The 21,017-nt window shown below is 50.8% G+C and overlaps 2 protein-coding genes across 11 annotated transcripts in view; both read left to right on the top strand.

Moving 5' to 3' along the window:
* DOCK10 (dedicator of cytokinesis 10) overlaps positions 1-1,272 on the top strand; it is a 168,637-nt gene extending 167,365 nt beyond the window's left edge. For all 10 annotated transcript variants that reach the window (XM_075417868.1, XM_075417870.1, XM_075417872.1 and 7 more), the window contains one exon: positions 635-1,272. In XM_075417868.1, coding sequence (XP_075273983.1) covers positions 635-754 — 120 coding nt within the window. In that variant the 3' untranslated portion in view covers positions 755-1,272. The remainder of the gene's footprint in view (positions 1-634) is intronic.
* A 13,544-nt stretch (positions 1,273-14,816) lies between these two features.
* CCDC195 (coiled-coil domain containing 195) lies at positions 14,817-20,249 on the top strand. Its single transcript, XM_075417319.1, has 3 exons — positions 14,817-15,081; positions 16,989-17,244; positions 20,117-20,249. The coding sequence occupies exons 1-3, from the start codon at positions 14,817-14,819 to the stop codon at positions 20,247-20,249; spliced, it is 654 nt and encodes a 217-aa protein (XP_075273434.1).
* Positions 20,250-21,017: the final 768 nt, after the last annotated feature.

The following is a 21,017-nucleotide window of genomic DNA, read 5'->3' as shown; positions in this document are numbered from 1 at the left end:
AAGTAGGAAAAATAGCTATCGCGAAGGCTAAAAAGAACTTCTTCAGAGAAAAATTCTTTTTTGCTAAAGCCTGTGTGTAGAACAGGGCAGAGCAAGCTTTTGCCACTGCTGCCTCCCGAGCGTGCAGCTCTGCCCACACTCTCAGCCTGGAGACTGGTCCCAGCCCTGCTAACGGCCCGAGTTTTTCAGCTGCCTTGTGTGTGCAGCATGGTGGGATGCAGCATGCCCCGACTGACTGTGTGGACAGGGCTGGGACTGTACCACGATCAGTAGGTGCTAGCACAGGTGTGTCTGCTGAGTTTATAGAATGTAGGTGACTTCTCAGTTGTGTTTGTAGGAGAGCTGTTAGAGAAACTGGGTTCAGGGAACCCCATGGAGCACCACGTGGCAGAAGCCAGTGGTCCCAGCCCAGCCACACTGATCCCCCAGCTCAGAGGACGTCCTCCCTCTCACTGCAGCCCCTGGTCGCTTCTGCGTGCTTGGGCAAAAGTCCTGTTCCTCTGTCAGATCCTTGGCATCATTGTGCAAGAAAGAAAAAAAGGGAGATCCTTGGTTAGACAATGAACAATTCAGACACCACACTATTCAGATTTCTCTCACTGTTGTGTATTTTTTTTTCTTTTTTTATGAAAAGATTGCGTACAAGGAGGACTCGGCAAAACAGCAAGGAATGGAGCGCACTTATTCACGAGTCATCAATAGAGCCAGCTCCTCCGTGCCAGCAGCAACCACCCCGGCAAATCCTGATGCGTGACTGCAGCGTGGGCAACACACGGCCTTGGGAAGACCTGGGGTGCCTGGGGGGTTTTTTGGTTTTTATTTTCTTTTAGATTAATAGTACTGAAAATTAATTTGATCACGGACAATGCCAGGAAAAGGATTTGTGGGTTATGATTTTAATTTATTGGAAGTCTTCACAGTGTTATTTTTTAAAAACGCAAGCTTGATATTTTTTTTTTATTTTTTGTCTTCCCCAATATTTGCACATTCCCTATCTTTTTTCATTGTCAATTTTTGGTTTTGAGCAGCCTTTATTAAGCCAGGCTGATTATGAAATTCCCATTGAACAGATAGGTACACAGCAAACCCTAAGTTTGCTATAAATTATAATATATCTAATACTAAGTTCTAGTATACATATATTTTAAAGGTCAGAGTGGATGTTTTATAACATTTAAGTATATTGCAATTGTAAATAGAAGATGTGTAAAATACGTCATTTTTACAAAATTTAAAAAATATCTTTTTCGTTAATTACAACAGTACTAAGAATATGGATAACATTTCAGTTACCATTATATTAAAATATTTGTGTATGTGTATAAAAGCGTCCATAAAATTTTCTCTTTGAAGGTCTGTGCATTGGTTCATTCCCATGTCAGCACTTCCCAGAGTGGTGGAGATTGGGATGCGCCCTGCGTCCCGGCTGGCTGTTGCGTTGCGGTTGCTGATAGGGACGCCTACAACCATCTGCAGAACATGGCTTCAGGTTCTCTCCATGGCCCCAGACTGAGGCCACCCTGAGAAACAGGGGCTCAGTGTAGTCGTCCTGCTTGAGGTCAAGGAAGCTCTGCCCTTCCGTTGAAGTTTGTAGTCCCAAGTTTTGCCCAGGGCCTGTTGTGAAACCGCATGCTTCTAGTGAGATGCTTGTTTCGGTTTCTGCATCCTGTCGGGACGAGGTGGAGCGGTTCTGCCAGCTCTTACAAGTTCCCTTTAACCTCAGCACTCCCACGCTCCCTCATGTTCATTCCTCTGCCCATAGAAGATCCCTGCTTTCAGGGGTCCCTGCTCGTTGTCTGTGTGTGGTGGGATCCCTCTCTTCTGTGGGTGCAGTCTGAGCATTCCCGTTCAGCTGTGGCTCGTTTTCCCTGGAGAAACCCTGGTGATTCCCCTGAGGTCTCCCTCCATAGGCTGAGGAGTGTCCGCTCAGGTCGGAGGCCAGCGCTGTGTCTTGCTACGTGGGGATGCCAGGAGGGTTGCTCCAGGGTGTTGCCTTGTTCTGCCCTGCGGTCGCCTTTCCCTGTATCTTCCATGACACCCCCAGTTCACAACTGGTGAATCTCAACTCAGGTTGTAGCCTGGCCCTGCAGGCGAGAGCCAAGGGTGGCCTCCAGATTCACCCCATCTATACATGCAAAGTAATAGAGCCATCACCCACGCTCTGCCTGCTGCCCGGTGCTGCCAGCTCTTGCTGCTGTGTCTCACTATCAGCAGATCTGGGATTTTTTGGAAGAAATCTTCGCGAAGAGCTGAAACCCACACGGTGTCTTTTCCTGGTGGGGGAAGGGGGGGAGCGGTTGGTGTGGGCACCCCACAGGTTGGGATGGCCCCGCTCTGGCGGCAGTGTGAGCCCATACCTGTGACTTGGTACCAGCCCAGGCTCTCGCCCGTGCGCTGCACACCAGCTCTGAGGGCATGGCCGGACAGGGAGCCAGGCTCCTTCCTCATCCTCACCTTGAAAAGCCCAGCTCTGCTCTTCCAACGCTGCACTGTCCAAAGACAATAGTCTGCTGAAAGGAATGATTTCTGGCCCAAAGTTACACCTGCTTTGTACTGTATATGCAGCAGCAGATGAAGTTACCTGCTCGTGTGTGTACAGGAGGAACCATCATCAGTGCCAACAGCAGGAACCCACAGTGCAGAGGAGGTAAGTCTGAGCACCGAGCCATCGAGCCCTGTTGTTCCTTGGTTCATTGGTCTCACTGGACTCATTTTGCATTGACTGTAATTTGTGTTTATGGGTGGGTACTTCAGAAGCCATCAAGGTGATTTGGAGGCAGACTGTTTCTAATTAATGTTCACAAGAATTGAGCAACTAAATCTGTTGGGCATCTTTGGGAAGAACTCGATTGCAAAAGCACGATTTGCACCGAGAGAATGTTGCAAGCTGACACCAGGCTGGTCTGAAGCCAGGCTGTAAAGCAGAGGTAAGGAGATCCCTGGATTGTTTTCCCAGTAGCTTGCACACAAAATGAGCATTATGTGCATGTCTAAGGGTTGTGGGGTTTGGTTTGGTTTAAGCCACCAACTCTGCAGCCTCCTCTGGGGGTTTGAAGATCCAGGCCGTGTTCTGGGTGTTTCCTTACTGCTGGTGTTTGAGGTGCTCAGGCTTGAGCGTGGCTGGGTCCTTGCTCCAGCTGGCTCTTCCTCTCCTGCTGGGTCCAAGCACTTTCAAGGCAGTGGCATGAAAGCAATTAGCAAATGTTAGCTTTGAACTAGGGCCACACCAGGGAAGGAAAACAAAGCATGAAACCATGGATTGCCCTAGGGTTTGAGGGGAGAGAAGGACAGAAATGCAGAAGGCACGTGAGGCTGTGGGATTGCTGCAAAGGTGGGGTTTGGCCCTTCACCACCATAAAATTCAGCGACCAGAACTGCAGCAGTTAGACATGTTGGCGCTGAATCCTGCATCCATCACCCTCAGTGGGCCGTGAAACCCTCCCGGGGCCGGCGGTGGTACGAACGCTCGGGCATTGCGTGCCATGGGCAGGCGCTGTGAGAGAGGGCTCTTCTCATACGGCCGCTGCTTTTCAAACTGTCGGGATCTACACCAATTTTTTTGTGCCAAAAGCTCCACTCTGAGACTCCTTTTGTCTAAGGCAACCACAAGAACATGGTCGGCTGTTCTCAGAGCTGAGGTTTTCTCCAGTAAATTATTTCACGGTATATTCTTACATCTGGGTTTATTTTTCAGTCACTTTTGAAAATGATTCTCTTAGCTTGCTTTATTTCAAATAGTAGGACAGTTTTAAAATAATCACACAACAAACTTCCATCACTTGTTTTCTTTTATGCACAAATAATCAGCTGCAGGCAGGTAAAACACAGAGAGAAGAGCAGCACAGGGAGGGAGACAAGTACAAGAGCACATGCACTTTCCCACTGCTGACTCTCACAGGTTTTATTTTTACTGAAAGATGGACAAGGAAAAGGGCTGCTGGTACTTCTTCAATCTTTGCCAAAGTTCTTGATAATGTGTGGAATTACATAGGTGTTTACAGATGAAACTTTGACAAGGGCTGATTTTTAGGGTATGAGCAAGATCATTGGGTTTTTGCCTGTTGTTAATACATATGTGCGAGTGTTTGATTTAGGACCCTTGCTGGTACCCTTGCTGACGCTCGGCATGTTCAACTCTCTCACATTCAGATTACTTCCATAAGAGGAAAATCTACATTTTTCTCCATTATACCTTCATGGCAAACGTTCTGGATAAGAAGGCTTTTAAGCTGAGAAGCTCCGACACAGGACTATTGCGAGGCGGCCGGAACCCGAGGAGAGGCAGGTGGCGGAGGGGAGGTCTGGGGCAGCGCGAAGCCCTGTGAGGGAGCTGGGTATGAAGGGCGGCAGGCGGAGGGAGAAGCTGAGCTCGAGGAGGCTCTCAGCCCCCTGCTCTGTAGGCGAAGCTGGTGAGGCCTCCTTTCATCCGAGGAAGGAGACCTGCCTGCGCCAGCCTCAAAATGAGCTACTTTAAAAACTTCTTAGAGTGCAAAAGAAATTATTTACATTTGTCACTTAGTGGAAGCTATCCCAACACCCCGAAAGGAGTTAAGCATTATACATATTTTATGTTTAATCACCTCTATAGTGACACCCAACCACAACCAAAGGCTTAAATTTCAATTAGAGGGAGGTGTATTAAATGTTTAATAGGAATCATTCCTTACAGGGTAATTATATCTTAACATTCACTGGAGAGTTGGCAACACAATGTTGATCTGAACAGGGGTTTGTGGACTTTTTTTTTTTTTTGGATACTATCCAAAGGCAAAACAAGATGATGATCTGTCCTGTTCGTACTCCAGACACACTGCCCCTGTGCTGTCCAGCCATGGGCCTGGATCTGGGAAAATGTGAATTCTTTTCAGTGGTGCCCAGGGACAGGACAAGGGGCAATGGGCACAAACTGAGGCACAGGAAGTTCCATCTGAACATGAGGAAGAACTTCTTCCCTCTGAGGGTGACGGAGCACTGGAACAGGCTGCCCAGGGAGGTTGTGGAGTCTCCTTCTCTGGAGATACCCGAAACCCGCCTGGACAAAGTCCTGTGCAGCCTGCTGTAGGTGACCCTGCTTCGGCAGGGGGCTTGGACTAGGTGAACTACAGAGGTCCCTACCATTCTGCGATTCTGTAATACAGAACTAGGATCATGACAAGGAAGGACCTTCAGCTTCACCATTGCTGTATCCCCTCCACTTTCGCATGAGCTGCTGGAGCGGGAACCACTTGGCACAGACCCATTGGCCCCACACAGGTTTCCTGCTCCTCCTGTCCTCGCTGTGCTTTCTGGACACTGCGGTGCGGAGCAAGCAGAGTTTCTCCTCCAGCTCACCTCCTCGCAGTAAGGGGTTGCCAAAGGACCCGATGCGGCTGCACCCGGGACGTGGCAGAGGGCAAATGAGCTGCTGCTGCTGCTGCTGCCTGTCCCAGGATGGCTTCTGCGCACCTGGGGTGTGCGGTGACAGTTAGCTCAGGGGGCCTTGGCTCTCAGGTGTCAGTCACGCTCATGGTGTTGCTGTGGAAGCACAATGGCTGGCAGGGCCATGTAGCACTGCCTGCAGGTGTAGGGATCAGCGGTCTGGTTGTGTTGCCTGTTTCGATGCGTTATTTCCTCAAACTCACTTTGACGCAGGAGCTGGAAACGCTGCCGACAGCAGCAACGAAAGCACTCGTCATTGCAGCAGAAACTAATGAGCAAACGGAAGGTGTGAAAGCACCAGGAGCTATTGAAGCTTGGGGCTCTCAGGACTGCCCACAGACCTGAGTGGGCAGAGGCTGGAGCTGCAATCGCCCACTCAACCCCACAACCAAATCTGGAGCTTTCCTGATGAAACTCATCAAAAAGCTGATGAGCTTTGCTGCCGTGGGACAGGAAGGGACAGCAGGAGCCAGCAAGCTACACCGACACCTAAGAGCCAACTGAAACAAAACAGAGTCATCAGAAGTCTGATGTTCTTGGCTGTTACTCTCTTCTTGTTATTTTGTTCAGGGCTTTTTCATTTTTGTGGTGCCCCAAGGGCACCTGACAAGAAAGGGCACGGCTCCCGCTCCGAGGAGTACATGCGGTGCGACAGCAGAGAAAACCTGCGTGCGAGTCTTTCAGGCTCCAAAATTGCCGTGGGTCAGCTCCTCTGCAGGGGAGCACCCGCTTGCCTTCTGCCCCCAGGTGAGCTCTCCGACGGGCACGGCACCTCTGCCTGCGCAGGACAGAACGTGGCTCACAGGGAGATCAAAGCTTGAATGCAGGTGTGAAGATGCCCAAAGTTAAGGACGGTGGGTCAGTGCTTCCCAGAGGTCGGCCACGCTGGGGCAATCCCATTTCCAAGCTCAGCACCTGCCAAGCCCAGGGCATTCAGATTGCAAGGCCATAGGGTCGTTAGCTCCTGCCTCATTACAACCTCCATGGCAATTCACACAGCTCTGCTCCCGCTGCCTCCTCTGGGGCTGGATCAAATCGCTCCTGTACTTCAAATGTATAATGCTTCTTACTGGAAAACACAACTGAAATTATTTGATAATGCAAACTGAACAGAATAAATAATTTTAGTTGGGAATAGCAGGGAAAACTTTTGGAAATACCAAATTGATGCTTTCCTTTCGAAATGACTAAAATGCTCTGAATGTGGCTGGTCCCTCTGGCCGTGCCCTCTGTGGGCACGCCAGCAGCCCCGGGTGGTGATGCTCACCCCAGCGAGGAGTGCTGCGAAACCCAGCCCCTCCTCCCAGTGCGTGCACATCGGAAGGAGAACAGACACTCGAAACCAGTCCGTCCCTGCGGGGATGGGGTGGCAATCCAGGCAGCTCCCGTGGCAGGGTGGGCTCACGGCTGGCAGCAGAGCATGTGGACCCCAGCCCAGGTGCCCCGCAGCTTTCCCCCGCACAGGGACCTTCCAGCACTTCTTTGTGGTTTGAAGAGAGCGGCTCTGGGCAGCTGTCGGCTCACAGGGCAGCTCAGGGAAGAAATGAGAACATTATTATGCTTTTCAGAACTCCAGCACGGTTCCTTGGTGAAATATTAGCTATGGAAAATATCAAGTAACTTTCCTACCTCCCAGGCACATGTTGGAGCATTTGGAGATGGAAAAACTAAAAAGCACAGTGAAACCAGCAGGACTAGGGGGAGGTGGTCGCGGTGTCTAGATTATCAGGCCAAAAGAGCGTGAGTGACTTTAAGGCAGAAGGGTAAAAAGCTCCTTTGGGAGAGCCTCCTTGCTAGCCTCTTCCACCCGTATTGCCTGAAGATTCGAAAACATCGGCACCCGTGCAGTTCTGGCTCACGGCACTGCAGGAGGAGGTGCTGCTGCCCCTGTGGGAAGGTTGTGCCTACCCGAGGCTTGGGATCAGTCCTGGGCAGCCACCCATGTCCTCTGCCCTTGGGAGCATCCCTGAGGCCCAGTGCGGTGGGAGTTAGAGTGCCAAGCGTCCTTCAGGCCAGGAGGCACAGTCTGCAGGGGATACGTGTGTGGTTGCTTGTAACGCTTCGTTAAGTTGACATGGTGGAGGTGTTTTTGGAAAACTCAGTACTGCAAAACTGCAATCGTAATTACTGACTTACCTGTCCAGGTTGCTGACATCCTTCTTGCGGTTCTTAATTACTCACCAAAGTACCTTGGAGCTCTCAGTATGAACATCTCCCCCTGAACAGCAGCAGAGGAATGCACGTTTCCCTTTCTTCCAATCGATTACCCACAGCTTTACAGAAGATGCATTTTCTGTGTGCTTTTAAAGCTGTGCTCCCCACATGCTGTTTCAGTCAGCTATGATCATTCATTTTTGTCAGAGAACAGCTGTGAGGGTGTGACTTGCCCACCAAGGGGTGTTACTTGCCCTGTGATATGATTTCATGACCTGCAAATGCCACGTGGTGTTCCCTATCGTTCTGAGTCACATTTTAGATGGGTTTGCACAGATTGCATACGGGTGTGATATCTTATGGCTGCATAGACACAAATGTCCTCACATACATTTTATACGGTATGTCTTGTTTGAGCAAACTGAATAGGAAATAATTATTATTTTGAATTTTAGCATGGATTTTCTGCTTGGAGCTGCTCTGTATTCATGAGGCTATCTGCCATGAGAGAAAGCTTGTTTTAATTTCAAAGCTATTGCAAGCTCTGTGCAGGTAACTGTGGGCCCAGTTGCATGCTCCTAGTTACGAAAATCTCCAGCTGAGCATATAGATTTTCTTGCATGAGGCATGGTTTTGTACTCCGTAGCATATGTTGTGCTTGCAGGGAGCTGGCATAGAACAGATCTGATTATTCCGGACTAACTTGAGGATCCTTTTAAAGGGATAGAGACCCAGAGGCTTGGAAATGCAACATGGAGGCCTGAAGTGCTTTCTGAAAATTTTGAAACACTTCTGTGGTCTTGCTTCACTGCCAGCCCAGTCCAAAACCGTAGCCAAAGTTTTCGGATGCGACTCACGTTATCTTGGAGTTTCGATTCCCCATGTTCAGGTTAAGCCTGGGTTTTCGAAAGTATTGAGCATCCCCTGCTGGAAGCCAGACCCCTTTCACAAACCTCAAACACTCAAAAAAGCAACGCCAATAAGATTATTGGGCAGCGTGCGCCGAGCCAGAGGTTCAGCGTGTTGCACAGGGCCTGGGCTCCTGCAGCCACGGAAGCGAGCGGGGATTTCTGTTACCAAAGCTCGGGGGGGATTTTCTGTGTTCGTGGGGGTTAAGGCACAGTCAGGCAAAAGGAAAAGGATGCTTAGTGGGCATTAACAAGTTAAACGATTACCTGTTAAACAGACTAATTGAATAACTTTCTTGTGCCATCGTTATCTTAATTAGATTCTGAAACCTGAGAGTGCTTTAAACATTAATTGATTTTTGCCATCTTGTTTTCTTTCTGGGAGGTTGTGAAGGCCGCTGCCCCCAACTGCCTTGCTGCACTGGGCGCGAGCTAAAGTCACTGCTCAGAACTGGTTAAAAGGGAGCTTTTAATTAGTCATGAGCATAAGGCAAGATTTTGTTCAAACGTGAAAAGCAGCCAGCTTTATCTTCTCTCACGCCTGGCTACATGTGAGGCCAGTGACTGTTTCCACGGGGTCTGCCCTCGCCGCTCTCCTCGGCTCCTCTCCGAACGCTGCCGACTGTGCCCGTGCCCCGTGGGTGCCAGGTGCAGAGCAGAGCCCACGTCTGCGGCTCCAGTGCGGCTGGCGGGGCCGGTGCAGCCCGGGCAGCGGACGTGTCGGACGGCACAGGGCACCCGGCTTGGCCGGGGCGGCTCTGTGGGTGCCTCGGGGCACCATCTCGGCCTTCTGCGCAGGTAAAAAGGGGTGTCCTTCCCCGCGCGGGTGGACTGCTGTTCTGGGGGGCATCCCGCAGCGGCACCCACCTGCCTGCTGGCATGGTAGCACTGGCACCCCGCTCACACGGGTGCCCCAGCAGCCGCCTGCCCTGCCCTTCTCTGCAGAACGGGCTTAGGAACAGCGGATTTCAACTGCGCGACAGCTTGGAGCCAAAATCCGCACTTTTCAGAATAAGTATGGAAATTTTTTCACATTTGCAGTTGTGGAAATGTACCAGAATGGGTCTCCAGGTTCCTCTGCTCAGCTGCAGAGCGAAGCCAGCTCGGAGGAGGGGGAGGCACTCCAGAGAGCCCCGCAAGGGATTTCGCTGGTGAGGAACAGCCGATTGCTGCGATGCTGTAGAAACCAGTACGAGGTCCCGTGCTGGCCTTGGCCATGGCGAAGCGCTGGCGAGGAGCCCAGGCTGAGCCGAGGAAGGAGCGGTGGCCGTGGGGGGACGCACCCCTCGCCTGGGGGCACGCAGGTCAGGCAGACGGGGCTGAGAGCAGCGCTCTCCCCAGGGAGGGCATGGCCAGGCCACCTTAGGAAATTGCATTAAACGCACAGGTCATCATCAAACTTTAGAGGCTGAGCTGTTTGGTCCAATTATTAGAACATTTTCAATTTGTGCTGCAAAACCTTGCCTGCAGAAGCCTTCCATTGTAAGAAGGGTGCATTTCTTCATGTGGCTGAGCGTTTTCAGATGGAATTCATTCAAATCAAGATGCAACCTGGCCTGGCAGAGCAGCACCTGTAGGAAAGGTTAGAGAGAGGAAAAAACAAAAAAGGTCTCATTGCTACTCCAGTAAAATGAATTTTGTGGGGTTTTTTTTGCCTATCCCACCACGTTCAAGCTGTTATTCATGTGCTTGGAAGGAAACGCATTCGAGTAGAGCATCGATCTCAAACCTTCTGCGGAGCTTCAAGCAATAACACTGGCCAAGTAAAGCATGGGGAGAATTTAGATGTCTAAATGTCTACGCTTTGAGAACTGTGAAAGTGGAGAAATAAAAATGGAAAACAGGGAAAAACATGAATTTACCTCTTGATTAAAATGGGACAGCCACTGAGAATTAAACAAGAAGGCCAAAATGGGATAAAATTTTGCTATTAAACGTATTCAGTCCCTTCAGATGAGTGAGAGCAAAATGATCAAAAGTGTGCATCAGCAGAACAGAATCAACACACTAAAAAGCATTTCTTTTTTATTAATTTTTAAACTCTCTGAAATTCAGAAGGTTCAGAAGAGAATTTGTCTCTTTTGCACCACGATGAGGCATGCAGCATAAGTCAAAGTCAGAAATCCAGCAAGGGTTTGGAGCAATGTTCTTGCGCAGTGCAATAAGAAGAATTCGGCATTGACCCTGACTGGTGCTGCTCTTACGCTTTCGCTTGGTCGTTTTTCTAGGGTGAATAAATCCGGTGTTGCTGACAATTGTGGCTGCTGATAGCAAACCTTCCCTGGAGACTCCTGCCCTGGTGCAGAGCTGGGCTTCGGGTGTGGAGCAGGGCTGATGGAGCTGCGAGCGGCTCTCGCCCCCAGGCTTCCCCGTGAGCTACACGTAGGGGTGGGCAGGCTGCTCTGCTTCTCCTCCAGCGTGCCCCAACGAGGCTGGAGATGCAATGCAGCATTGCTGCTCCCCAGCACTGCAATGGGGCAGAGCAGGCAGGGGCATCTGAGAGGGAGCAGAGCATCACAAGGATGGGTTAGGAGGAGTTTTGATGCCAGGCAAAAAGGGATGGTGTTTGTTTATTGCTAAGTAGTAACAGAAAGAGACTTCCATTTCCAACCACGTTCAGCCTTGGTCCTCTGCCTCCCTCTCCTCCTCCCCAGAACTGAAGCCTGGGGCAGCCCAGCCACGCTCCGACCAGCACGTGTGGTGGGAAGGGGAAGCCCCGGCTCGGGGCAGTGGTCCCCGCCGCCCTGGTGCAGGGTGCGGATGTTACAGCGCTGCTTTTGTGCACGTTCACGGGAAGCTGGAGCCTGGTACTTGTCCTCTGCCAGTTGGGTTTAGCCCCCGGGAGGGGAGACTCGGTCTTCTTGCAGGGGGGCTCCTGTGTCACCAGGAGGCATGGCACAGGTCTAGCTGCCGTGTGTCATAGAAAATATCCAGACACTTACTGCTGATGGATTTTTAAGGACAAAATTTTGTGATTTGCAGAAAAGCCCCATAGTTTTACTGGAGTAGCAATGAGTCCTGTCTGGTTTTTTCTGTCTCTGACCTTCAGGGGAGCAAGAGAGCAGATTTGACAAGCGAGCCAGCTAGAAAAGCTGTTCGGCAATCCGCGGGAGGTGCGCAGGTGTCATTTTCTGCTGATGGCAGTTTTCACAACGCACCTCTTCACTCGCAGCGCAGCCCCTTCCCCAGGGACCCCCTGCAACAGTCGCACACGTGCGCCAGCATCCCGTGTCGCCGTGCCGGGCAGGGAGCTGCAGAATATCAGGCAGCGGGAGGATAAAGAGCCGAGCTCCTCCCAATTTCATACGAAGCTTCTCCACAAGGCTTTTGCGTTTTGTAGATGTGTTTTCCGTTGCAGCACTGCTTGGTATGCAGTCCGTGCGGCCCGCTGAAGCCCAGCACACGCTCCGGCAGTCGCATACGGGTATCGCTGTGGGGCTGCCGGGAACCCCACCTCCGTGGCTGGGTATTTCTTCCTAGGGACGAGGTTTGGATGCGGCTGAAGGTGGACGCAGCTGTAACCAGTGCCATGTCCTGCAAAGCACAGCTTGGCAAAGCCGCTCAGGTGTGAGAAGCTCTGTCCGTTCTGTTGAGTGGCTTGAAGCTGAAGTGTTTCACAGCAAAAACTGCACAGCTATAGGTGTTTGTCGTAGGCGCAGGAAGGTGCACTGAATGTATGGCCATCCAAAACCTGCAGCTTGCCAGTGTGCCGCAGCAAGAGGCACCGAGCGTGTTGCCCACCTGCAGCTCGCAGGGCGGCAGCACCGGGAGCTGCCCAGCCCTGCCCTGGGCCAGCAGCCCTGTGGGTCCGGCAGCGCAGGCGCACGTCTTGGACCCCACCGAATTTACAAATACCGGGTTGTGTCCATGGAGATCTGTCTGTTTACAGGGAACGTGCTGACTGGCCCAGCAGCAAATTCAGCTTTGCCATGTTTTCATCATCCAAAAGTCCCGATTCATCTACACCCGCACCCATCAATCCCTGGGAGGGAATTGCAGCAGGAGCGGCAGTATGAGGTTACAAGAGAAATGCTGTTTCCTCAGAAGTCTCTGGTACAATGAAAGGTCTATGCCCACTCTGACCTGGTCCCAGTGGAGCAGCAGGCGTGGGATCAGAGGAGCAGATGTCTTCAGTTGCAGCCGGGGTAAGCTAATTGCTGAGCTGGCAAGTGTCTCCTGCCCATCCAAACCTCCCAGCAGCAATATTATAATTACATGCGAATGCCGTTGCTGCTCCAGTACCTGATCTGCTTGCTGGAGAAAGAGAAACATAAATTTGAAACCAACACTGGAGGGTTACTGCTATGTTTTGAGTCCTTGGATGACTCCAAAAGGGAGTGGATTTGTGTTTTGACTCCAGCAGTTTTGCTCACCACACATTGTCCCCAGCATGGGGCCACCTGTGCTGTTATTTAAGCCTAGGTCCAAGCCCATTTCTGAGCCCAGCTTTGCCCACTCCTTCCCATTTGTACATCGTTATGCCCTCAGAAAGATGCACTTCTCTGGAGGGGAGGAAAAAACTGGGCATAAGCTGATGCTTCTGATTGATGCAATCCAGATGGGCTGGAGAGGACAACAGCAACCCGCCAGGAGCTTGGCCCAGATTAATGCCAGCACATCAAGCCCAGACTGCCGACAGTCCCACAGCGGGCAGGGGAAAGTCAGCGGGGCCTGATGTGCTCTGTCCCTTGCGCTGTGGCTTCATGAGAGACCGTGGATGCTGTGGACTTTGTTTGCAGCCTGAAAACTCAAATTCATTTCACCTCTCGGCGCACAGCCTGAATCGCAGAGAGGCCTCTGGAGCGGTTCCCGGGAGGTGACAGCAGGGCTGCCTGTCACTCTCACGGCTCCTGGCCCCCAGCCTTGTGCCTGTGTCGCTGGAAGAATCAGCATGGCCGTGCACTCGTGCAGGTCTTACAGCAAGTCCTACCCACCCTCTCTGGGCACGGCGTGTTGCTGTAGGTCAGTGGGGAGCGAGCGCAGCTGAAGTGCAGGCACCTCTTCATCTGTATGCAGCGGCGTGTGAGGATGCTGCTCCCCAGAAGGCAGCACCACCCACACGGGAACATGCCCAAGGGCAAAGCTCCTCGGCTGCATCCCTGATTTTCTCTCAAGTCCAGCAGTTTCTGCCCAGCTTCCCAGTAGGTGCTGGGCGGCAACACCTCCCCAAGATCTGATGGCTTCCTCGTGACAGCCCTCCTCTGACGCCCGCTGGAAAAAACAAAACCATGTTATCCCTCATTTTGAGCATCTCACACCAGCTTTCCTTTCTTCCACCTGCCTCCGGCAGCAAAGCGGTGAAGCGCATGTGGCTGACAGGTTCTTATTTTCTCAGATACTCCTGAGTCACGGCTGAGCTAGTGGGAAGTGTTTAAATGGTCTCAAAGCAAAACGCATGTTAAAATATTTTCCTGCTGTTTTTTTGGCATTCTCAGTTTTATATTTTGAAGTAAGTTGGGGGGGGGGGGGGGGAAGGATGTTCTGCATGTTTATGCATTTCATTGCCAGCAGAGAGATTGCTTTAGAGACTGGGCGATGAGAGCAGCGCAGAGGATTGTGTTTCCCTTTCTAATGCAAGATTCATGCCTGGCATGTCTCTCCTTACACTCCTGGGACGCTGGTGCAGGCGCTCCATGCCAGCAATCCTCCCTGGGCGCCCAGGAAGGGGCAGTGGGCTCTGCTGCAGCCTTCTGGGAGACCTCTAGTCTACCTGCTCGTCCATCGCAGCTGTTGGCATACCTTGCTAATAGCGGGGGTCTTGCTCCGTATCAGCTTTCATTTGTAAATTTAATTTTCCTTTGAGAAATTGTTAATTCTTTTCCAGATGCGAAGAGCAAAAATGAGTAATTCACCCAGTGTTAAGGGAGAGATGAAGTGTTGCCCAGCAAAGGGCAACTGTTTCCTCTGTGCCACGGAGGCGATTGCTGGCCTTTTTGGGTAAACCAAAGGAAATGGGCTCCAGGTGGATTATTCTCCTTGGTCCTTTTGGAGAAAACCAAAGCCTGAGGTAAGCGAGGGGGTGGGAGAGTTTTCCAATGGTGCAGTGATACTGTGTTGACAGTGATTTGTGCAGCGTGTAAAAGGCCAGCTCTGCTCTGAAAAACGAGACCCTGAATGAATAAATCATGGGCCCTCTCTGAGTAACATGACAACTCGGTGCAGCCCTCCTGATGGTGGGAGCTGGCCTGAGCCCTGCCTGCGGGGGGGGGATATGATGGATGCCTGTTCTCCAGGGGCTTTTAAGGGCAGGGTCTGCCTGCTGCCAGCTTAGGAGCTTCTCTGCAGGGCAGGCGCTTTGGTGGGGGAGTGGGGAGCATCGCTGCGTGGCTTGGAGCCATGGAGGGAAACGCACACCTCCTACAGGTCATCCGCAAGATGCGTTCCCAAATCCACAAGCTGGAGAGGGAGAACAGGGCCCTGAGGGGTGAGCTGCAGGTCTGTGGGCAGAGAACGGTGCCGGCAGAGAGAGGAGCAGCAAGAGGAGGCAGGAACGGTGATCTGAGGAGCCTTGCCAATGACGGGGAAGAACCAGCTGGCTCTCCAGCATCCCTGCATGGAAGCATCGTGGCCGGTCCTGCTTCCGCACCAGAGGAGCAGACAGGTACCACAGAGCCAGGGCTGCCCACGGCATCTGTGTGCGCTGCCCACAGAGCAGCTCCGGGTCGGGCTGTTACCTGTCCGTGGGGAATGGGAGATGAGCCGCCAGCTGTCTGTCTGGTTGGAAGTGCTCTGGAAAAACTCCATGGAAGTCCTCTGGTCTTCTGCAGTGCCGACACCCAAAACCATATTAACCAGGTGTCTAAATCTGTGATCTTTTTAAGGGGGTACCCGCAGCCCCCAAGCTAACCTTAGTGGAGTATTTTGCTGCTGCTCAAGCAAAGAGTTCAGCTCAAAGAGTTCTGTTCATCTTTGTTTAAGCAGAATTTGACTTACTGCCTTGAGTTTTCGTGGTCATGGACTATCTTGATAGGGTTTTGCCCATGCCTGTCTGCTATCTGCTCCAGACAGAAAAGGACCAGTAGTTGTAATCTTTGTTATGTGCTGTAACCTCTCTTGCCTTAGTAAAAGCTGAGAAAAACTCTACAAATAGTAGCAAATAGCAATGGGTTGCATACATCTTGCCAGATGTGCAATTTCTTTTTGTGGATAACGCAGTTAGTTTTGGCTGAAGGAGAGAATCACAGAATCACAGAATGTTCAGGGTTGGAAGGGACCTCTGTGGGTCATCTAGTCGAACCCCCCTGCCGAAGCAGGGTCACCTACAGCAAGCTGTGCAGGACCTTGTCCAGGCGGGTCTTGAATATCTCCAGAGAAGGAGACTCCACAACCTCCCTGGGCAGCCTGGGCCAGTGCTCTGTCACCCTCAGAGGGAAGAAGCTCTTCCTCATGTTCATACGGAACTTCCTATGCTTCAGTCTGTGCCCGTTGCCCCTTGTCCTGTCGCTGGGCACCACTGAAAAGAGTCTGGCCCCATCCTCCTGACACCCACCCTTCAGATATTTATAAGCATTTAGAATGTCCCCTCGCAGCCTTCTCTTCTTCAGGCTGAACAAGCCGAGCTCCCTCAGACTTTCCTTGTAGGAGAGATGCTCCAGTCCCCTCATCATCCTTGTAGCCCTCTGCTGGACTCTCTCCAGTAGCTCCTCATCTTTCTTGAACTGGGGAGCCCAGAGAGGGGGCAATACATAGGAATACACTCTCTTCCTGAATTTATCAGAGGAAAAAAAAATTTAAGTATTCCTCAGTTATTCTGTTTGGGACTACTGGAGGATTGAATGAAGCAGGAAGTAGAGCAAAAATGTTGTTTGGTGAGAAGTACTTATCTAGAACTGGGTGTGGTTATTGGCAGGGTCAGGCTGTTGGGTATCATATGCCGCCTCCTCGTCTGGTGTCCGCTGGAAAACTGCTTCACTAACACAACTTCTTGGCATTAGTGTAGTGTGAGTTACGAGATGCAGCTGCCACCACAGCCCACATGCTCCACAGGTCCTGTGGTCAACGTAGCCTCAGCTCCGAGCCAGCCTCCTGGAGAGGTCCGGGCCGTGGAGGAGTGCCTCCACAAGCTTTGCCAGAGATAGAGCTATGAAAGTGAGCAAGACGAGGGGCTGACTGTTGCCAGCAGATTTACGTGGAGCTGGATGAGCGCTGCAATCGAATAAGCCCTCCTGCCAAGCCCACTGAGCCCAGTGGCCAGGTTACCAACCCGAGGGCCCTTTAAACTGGGGCTCTCGGTGGCTGTCGATATGGTCAGCTTGGGAATAGCCGACCAGTGTCTCGGCAACTGTGGAAAGTGTGCGAAGTGCTTTCCAGCCTTGTGGCCTTTCCTCTCCAGCTGCCTTCTAGGGGAAAGGGTGGGATCCAAAGTGGCTCTTTGCCTTCCTCTGCCTTTCGGCCTCAGCACATGCAAAACTTACTTAGTCAGAAGAAACTGATTGAAAATACATCAAAGATGTCTGAATTCTCATTAGTGTTACTGTTCCTAGCTGTGCTTTTGTCTCCGCTGCTCAGATACCGCCATGACCGTGCGGCGCTACGGCACCGCTGCGCCCGCTCCCTCCGGCGCCAGGGCTCCCCGGGCCGGTGTGAGACCCCCGCGCAGCGGGCTCCCGGGCACCACGGGCAGTGCCCAGCCGCCGGACCCTCATGGTGCAGCACAGCTCACAGGGGAAGAGGAGAAAGGGCTTGGAAACACCCCGGACAGCTGCCTCTCCTACAGCCATCCCGGCAAAACGAAGCTGCTTCAGGAGCACGTCTGCAAGTGCAGGTAGGTTTGGGTGGCCATCACCGCATCGCCTGCCCGGGCGGGCGGCGGGTTACGCCTAGTGACGCCCGCGGACATTGCTGCAGGTTTTAGTTTGCTGTCAGCAAAGCCTTTGTTCCTATGCGTGTGGGCACTGAGCAGAGGGGAGGCCCCTTCTGGCTAAGTTGTCCTGCTCCTCCTCGCAACGCGTGAAGATTGCCAATGTTAGCAGTTTAAATTTACTATAGAAAGCAGAGGCCGAGGGGAGAGGGAAGGGGGCTGAAATCTTCTCTCTGTTAAAGCCAGGCAGAGTTTTGCAGATCGATGTGTTTTTCTGACAAGCTAAGCTTGAAAAGGATTTTTAAACTTTGGACAAAAAGCATGGAGACACCAAGGAATTCTGCACTGTGCTTTTCAAAGTGTGATTAATATGGCTCGTGGATTTAGATGTATTGTATCCTCTTTCCCCTGTAATTGAAACATTACAAGTTAATGCTTTCAGCCTTGAGAAAACTATTTTCAGGACAGCTTCTAAATGAAGTGAATCGCTGCTGGACAAGCCCCACGTGTCTCTGCTCGTTGATGAGAAGCTCTCCAGTGCAGGGCCACAATCAAAGGTAGCAGCACCAATACAGCAGCTGTGATATGCAACAGCCCCACTCACCTCCCGGTGCTGATACACACCCTGGGCGTCCATGCAGATTGCTGGGTTTAGCGCTGATCACGCCATGCTCAGAAGGGTTTAAATGGTCTCAAAGCAGCTGTGTTTGAACACGGAGCAGTCCATGGGACTGCCTCTCCACGCGTGTCCCAGGGCAGGGCTCCTGCGGCCTCTGCTCAGGGGCTGCATGGCTGTAATGGCTGATTTCTCTTGTGCTGATGTACCCGTCCACATGGCACGTCATGTCAGCCTTTATTCTGTGCCACCCTCACCCAGCAACCTGTCCTCAAGCAGACCAGCACAGCCCCTCACACGCCCCATGCAAACCCGGTCAGGAGCCCAGCTGCTCGCTGAGAGGATGGAGGAGACGGCGAGGTCAAGGTTTCATAGGCACCTACATGCTCTTGTAAGGACATTTGAGGGTCAGATGTTTCACAGCATTTAAACACCTAAATTTAGTCCCCACTGGCAGGGAACTCATATCGTTTTCAGAAGCACTCTGACCCTGTAACTCTGGATTTCAGCATATGCTCCCCTGGGTTCAGGGAAACTTAAGACTCTCCGTGCATTCTGAGACATTTGCCCTGAAGCCACCTCCCCTGGAAAGCGTCTGTGTGTTAGGGAACACAGGGGCAGCAGGCAGGAGCAGCAACAGCAACGACAAATGCCACTGCTTTCTCATAAGAGGAAAGAGAGCTTTCAAAGCAATCAAAATAGCAGCGTAGCTCTATTACAACTAATGCCTTGGGACCTCCAGGCTTAAAAGCACTGGTTATCCAATGGCCAAAGGAATGGAGCTGATATTATTTTATCATTATCTTTAGAGCTGCCTTGTCAGCTGTGAACAGGAGGGAGTGTGGCACCCTGACTCACGTCCACTCACTGTTGGCTGCGTTAGGAGAAGAAATGGCTATGGAATGAGCTTTTTGCCTAACCCCCTCAGTAGATCAGGTGATATCCTGAAGCATGAAGTTTTGTGTTTCTTGCATGAAAAAAGGTTTAATATATTTTCTGGTCATAATGATGGAAATTTCCATTATATGCACAAAGGTCTACCACAGACAGCAATCTTAGTGAGCTTTTAACTAGTAGGATAATTTGTGGTAGGGAGTTCAGCAAGCTAATTAAGCTTACTTTTTTATAGTGATGACATTTTTGCTTCCCAGCATGCTGGGCCATGACAGCTTTTCCTATTCTTTGTTTATTGTAGCTTTCTCACATTTTGTTCCAAAGCTATAATCCTATATGTGATGCTCAATATTTTTGCTTTAAAGTTAACTTTTTAGGGGTAGCACCTTGGATTTACATAGAGTTGCATGTAAGTAATAAAACAGCACTGTTAACGAATCTTCACTAATTTGTATGTCTATGATTTTTCATTCACATATGCTAAAGCATTGTTTATACTTTTTCAGGAAATAAATAAAAGACTAAATATTTTAATAGACTAGGCAGGATAAGAGAGGCTGAGAATTGTTTTCAGGGCTTTTATAATAAAATTACAAAAGGTACAAGTGTCACCGCTGGGATGTACAGGCTTGATGGTTTCACCTTCCAGTGGGACAGGTCTAAGTGGCAGGTGAGAAGGGATGAGGTCCTCCACCCTGCAGGACAGCCCCCCACTAACCATAAAGAACTATTTTCATAGTTCCATGATTTTCCTTTCTCGTGCTCCACGAGGGTCTGAGTGAGCCAGCAGTGATCGCAGACAAGAGTCAGAATGAAAACCAAAGCTCTGCAAAACCCAACCCGTTTTCTTGCCAACCAACCAGCTTTGGGACAGATAAAGGAACGTGTTTCTCCCTCTGCTTTCACAGTGGGTGTACCTTACTGCACGCACACTCACTGCTTGGAAACCACTGTTCTCACAGCCGCCAGCAGAGCTGGCTACCGATGCTTACACAAAGGCACTCAGGGAACCCCTGGGCTGGGCATGTGTGCCCGAAGTGTTCTCTACGCGCGTATCTTTGTACATACGCATTGAGCGCTGACAGAGAGACGTAGGGCTCGATGGGAAAAGGCAGATGCTTCCAGCAGACAGGCACACAACACTGTGCTCGGTCCCTTGGGAAGACCATGTGAGCCCGGTCTCAGTGGGGCATGAAATCCTGCCTCCACGCAGCATGCGAGTGCTGAAAGTGTTTACCTTTTGCTTGCTGGGGTGTTGTTTTTTTCAGTTTCTTTGCACGTTTTATACATTTGTAATCCTCATAATGCTTTCTCATTTTTCTCCAGGGGTAAAGTAAAGGCTGTTAGTTTCCTCTTACCAATGGATATGTCATCATATGCTGAAAATCAAGGCTCTCTCAAAAGCCCACAAAATCAGAGCACAAAACAGTTAACCACCATCACTGAAAAGGATATGTGAGCTGATGAATTTTTAAAGGCCCATTGATTCTCGAGATAAATTGGCCTTAAATGAAAGCTATGTGTCAGGTTCCTCTCCTGCAAAACACTTTGGCAGGGTGCCTGCAGAGAATCACCCAGCCTGTGTTTCGGGTCACTGGCCTGATGTTTAGCAAGGAAATGGAAGCCATGACAAAGCCAGCTGGAAGCCTGTACACCATGATGAAACCACACGATAGCAAAGGTACCTCCAGAGCAGCTTCTGCACAACACGTCTCAAGGGTCCCTTACCTCAGGACTGCTGCAAACAGGATGTTGAAGCTGGTTTTGATGTGTTTGTCACAAAAAGCAGAAACCATGTCACTGATTGTGTTTGCTGATTCCCTTGGCAGAAAAGTATTTGATGCAAATGACAAAATAAGAGCTGTTAAAAGAGCCTGTGAGGTTTTCTCTGTATGTGAAACTTTAAAACTTCACAGTACTAATACAGCAATGTTAAGAGGGCATTACAGAGTCAGTTAACGTTACTTCGAATTTCTGCAAAGTTTGGCAATGACTGTTTATGTCCATTTAGGGTTCACCTCTAAGGGACTGCAGGGGAGCGTAAGTACAAAGCAGTATGAAAATGTGACCACAAATCTGTTTCTGACTTGGTGTGTTCATCCAGCCAGAGACTAAAGGCTGTACACCAAGTCAAAATAGGAAGAACTGTGAATATCAGAATTTTTCAGGAGTGGCTTCTCATCACAGTTCGATCAAAAACCATTAGCAGAAATTCAGCAAACAGGTG

This window comes from Opisthocomus hoazin, chromosome 4, assembly GCF_030867145.1.
Source record: "Opisthocomus hoazin isolate bOpiHoa1 chromosome 4, bOpiHoa1.hap1, whole genome shotgun sequence".
Lineage (NCBI taxonomy): Eukaryota > Metazoa > Chordata > Aves > Opisthocomiformes > Opisthocomidae > Opisthocomus > Opisthocomus hoazin.
The sequence above is the reverse complement of the archived record's forward strand: the minus strand, read 5'-3'. Positions and strand labels throughout refer to the sequence as shown.

Excerpts from the sequence above, each read along its gene's own strand:
- CCDC195 (XM_075417319.1), top strand. The coding sequence starts at position 14,817 with ATGGAGGGAAACGCACACCTCCTACAGGTCATCCGCAAGATGCGTTCC. Across the intron at positions 15,082-16,988 it reads CGCACCAGAGGAGCAGACAG|ATACCGCCATGACCGTGCGG; the intron begins GTACCACAGAGC and ends TCCGCTGCTCAG. Across the intron at positions 17,245-20,116 it reads GAGCACGTCTGCAAGTGCAG|GGGTAAAGTAAAGGCTGTTA; the intron begins GTAGGTTTGGGT and ends ATTTTTCTCCAG.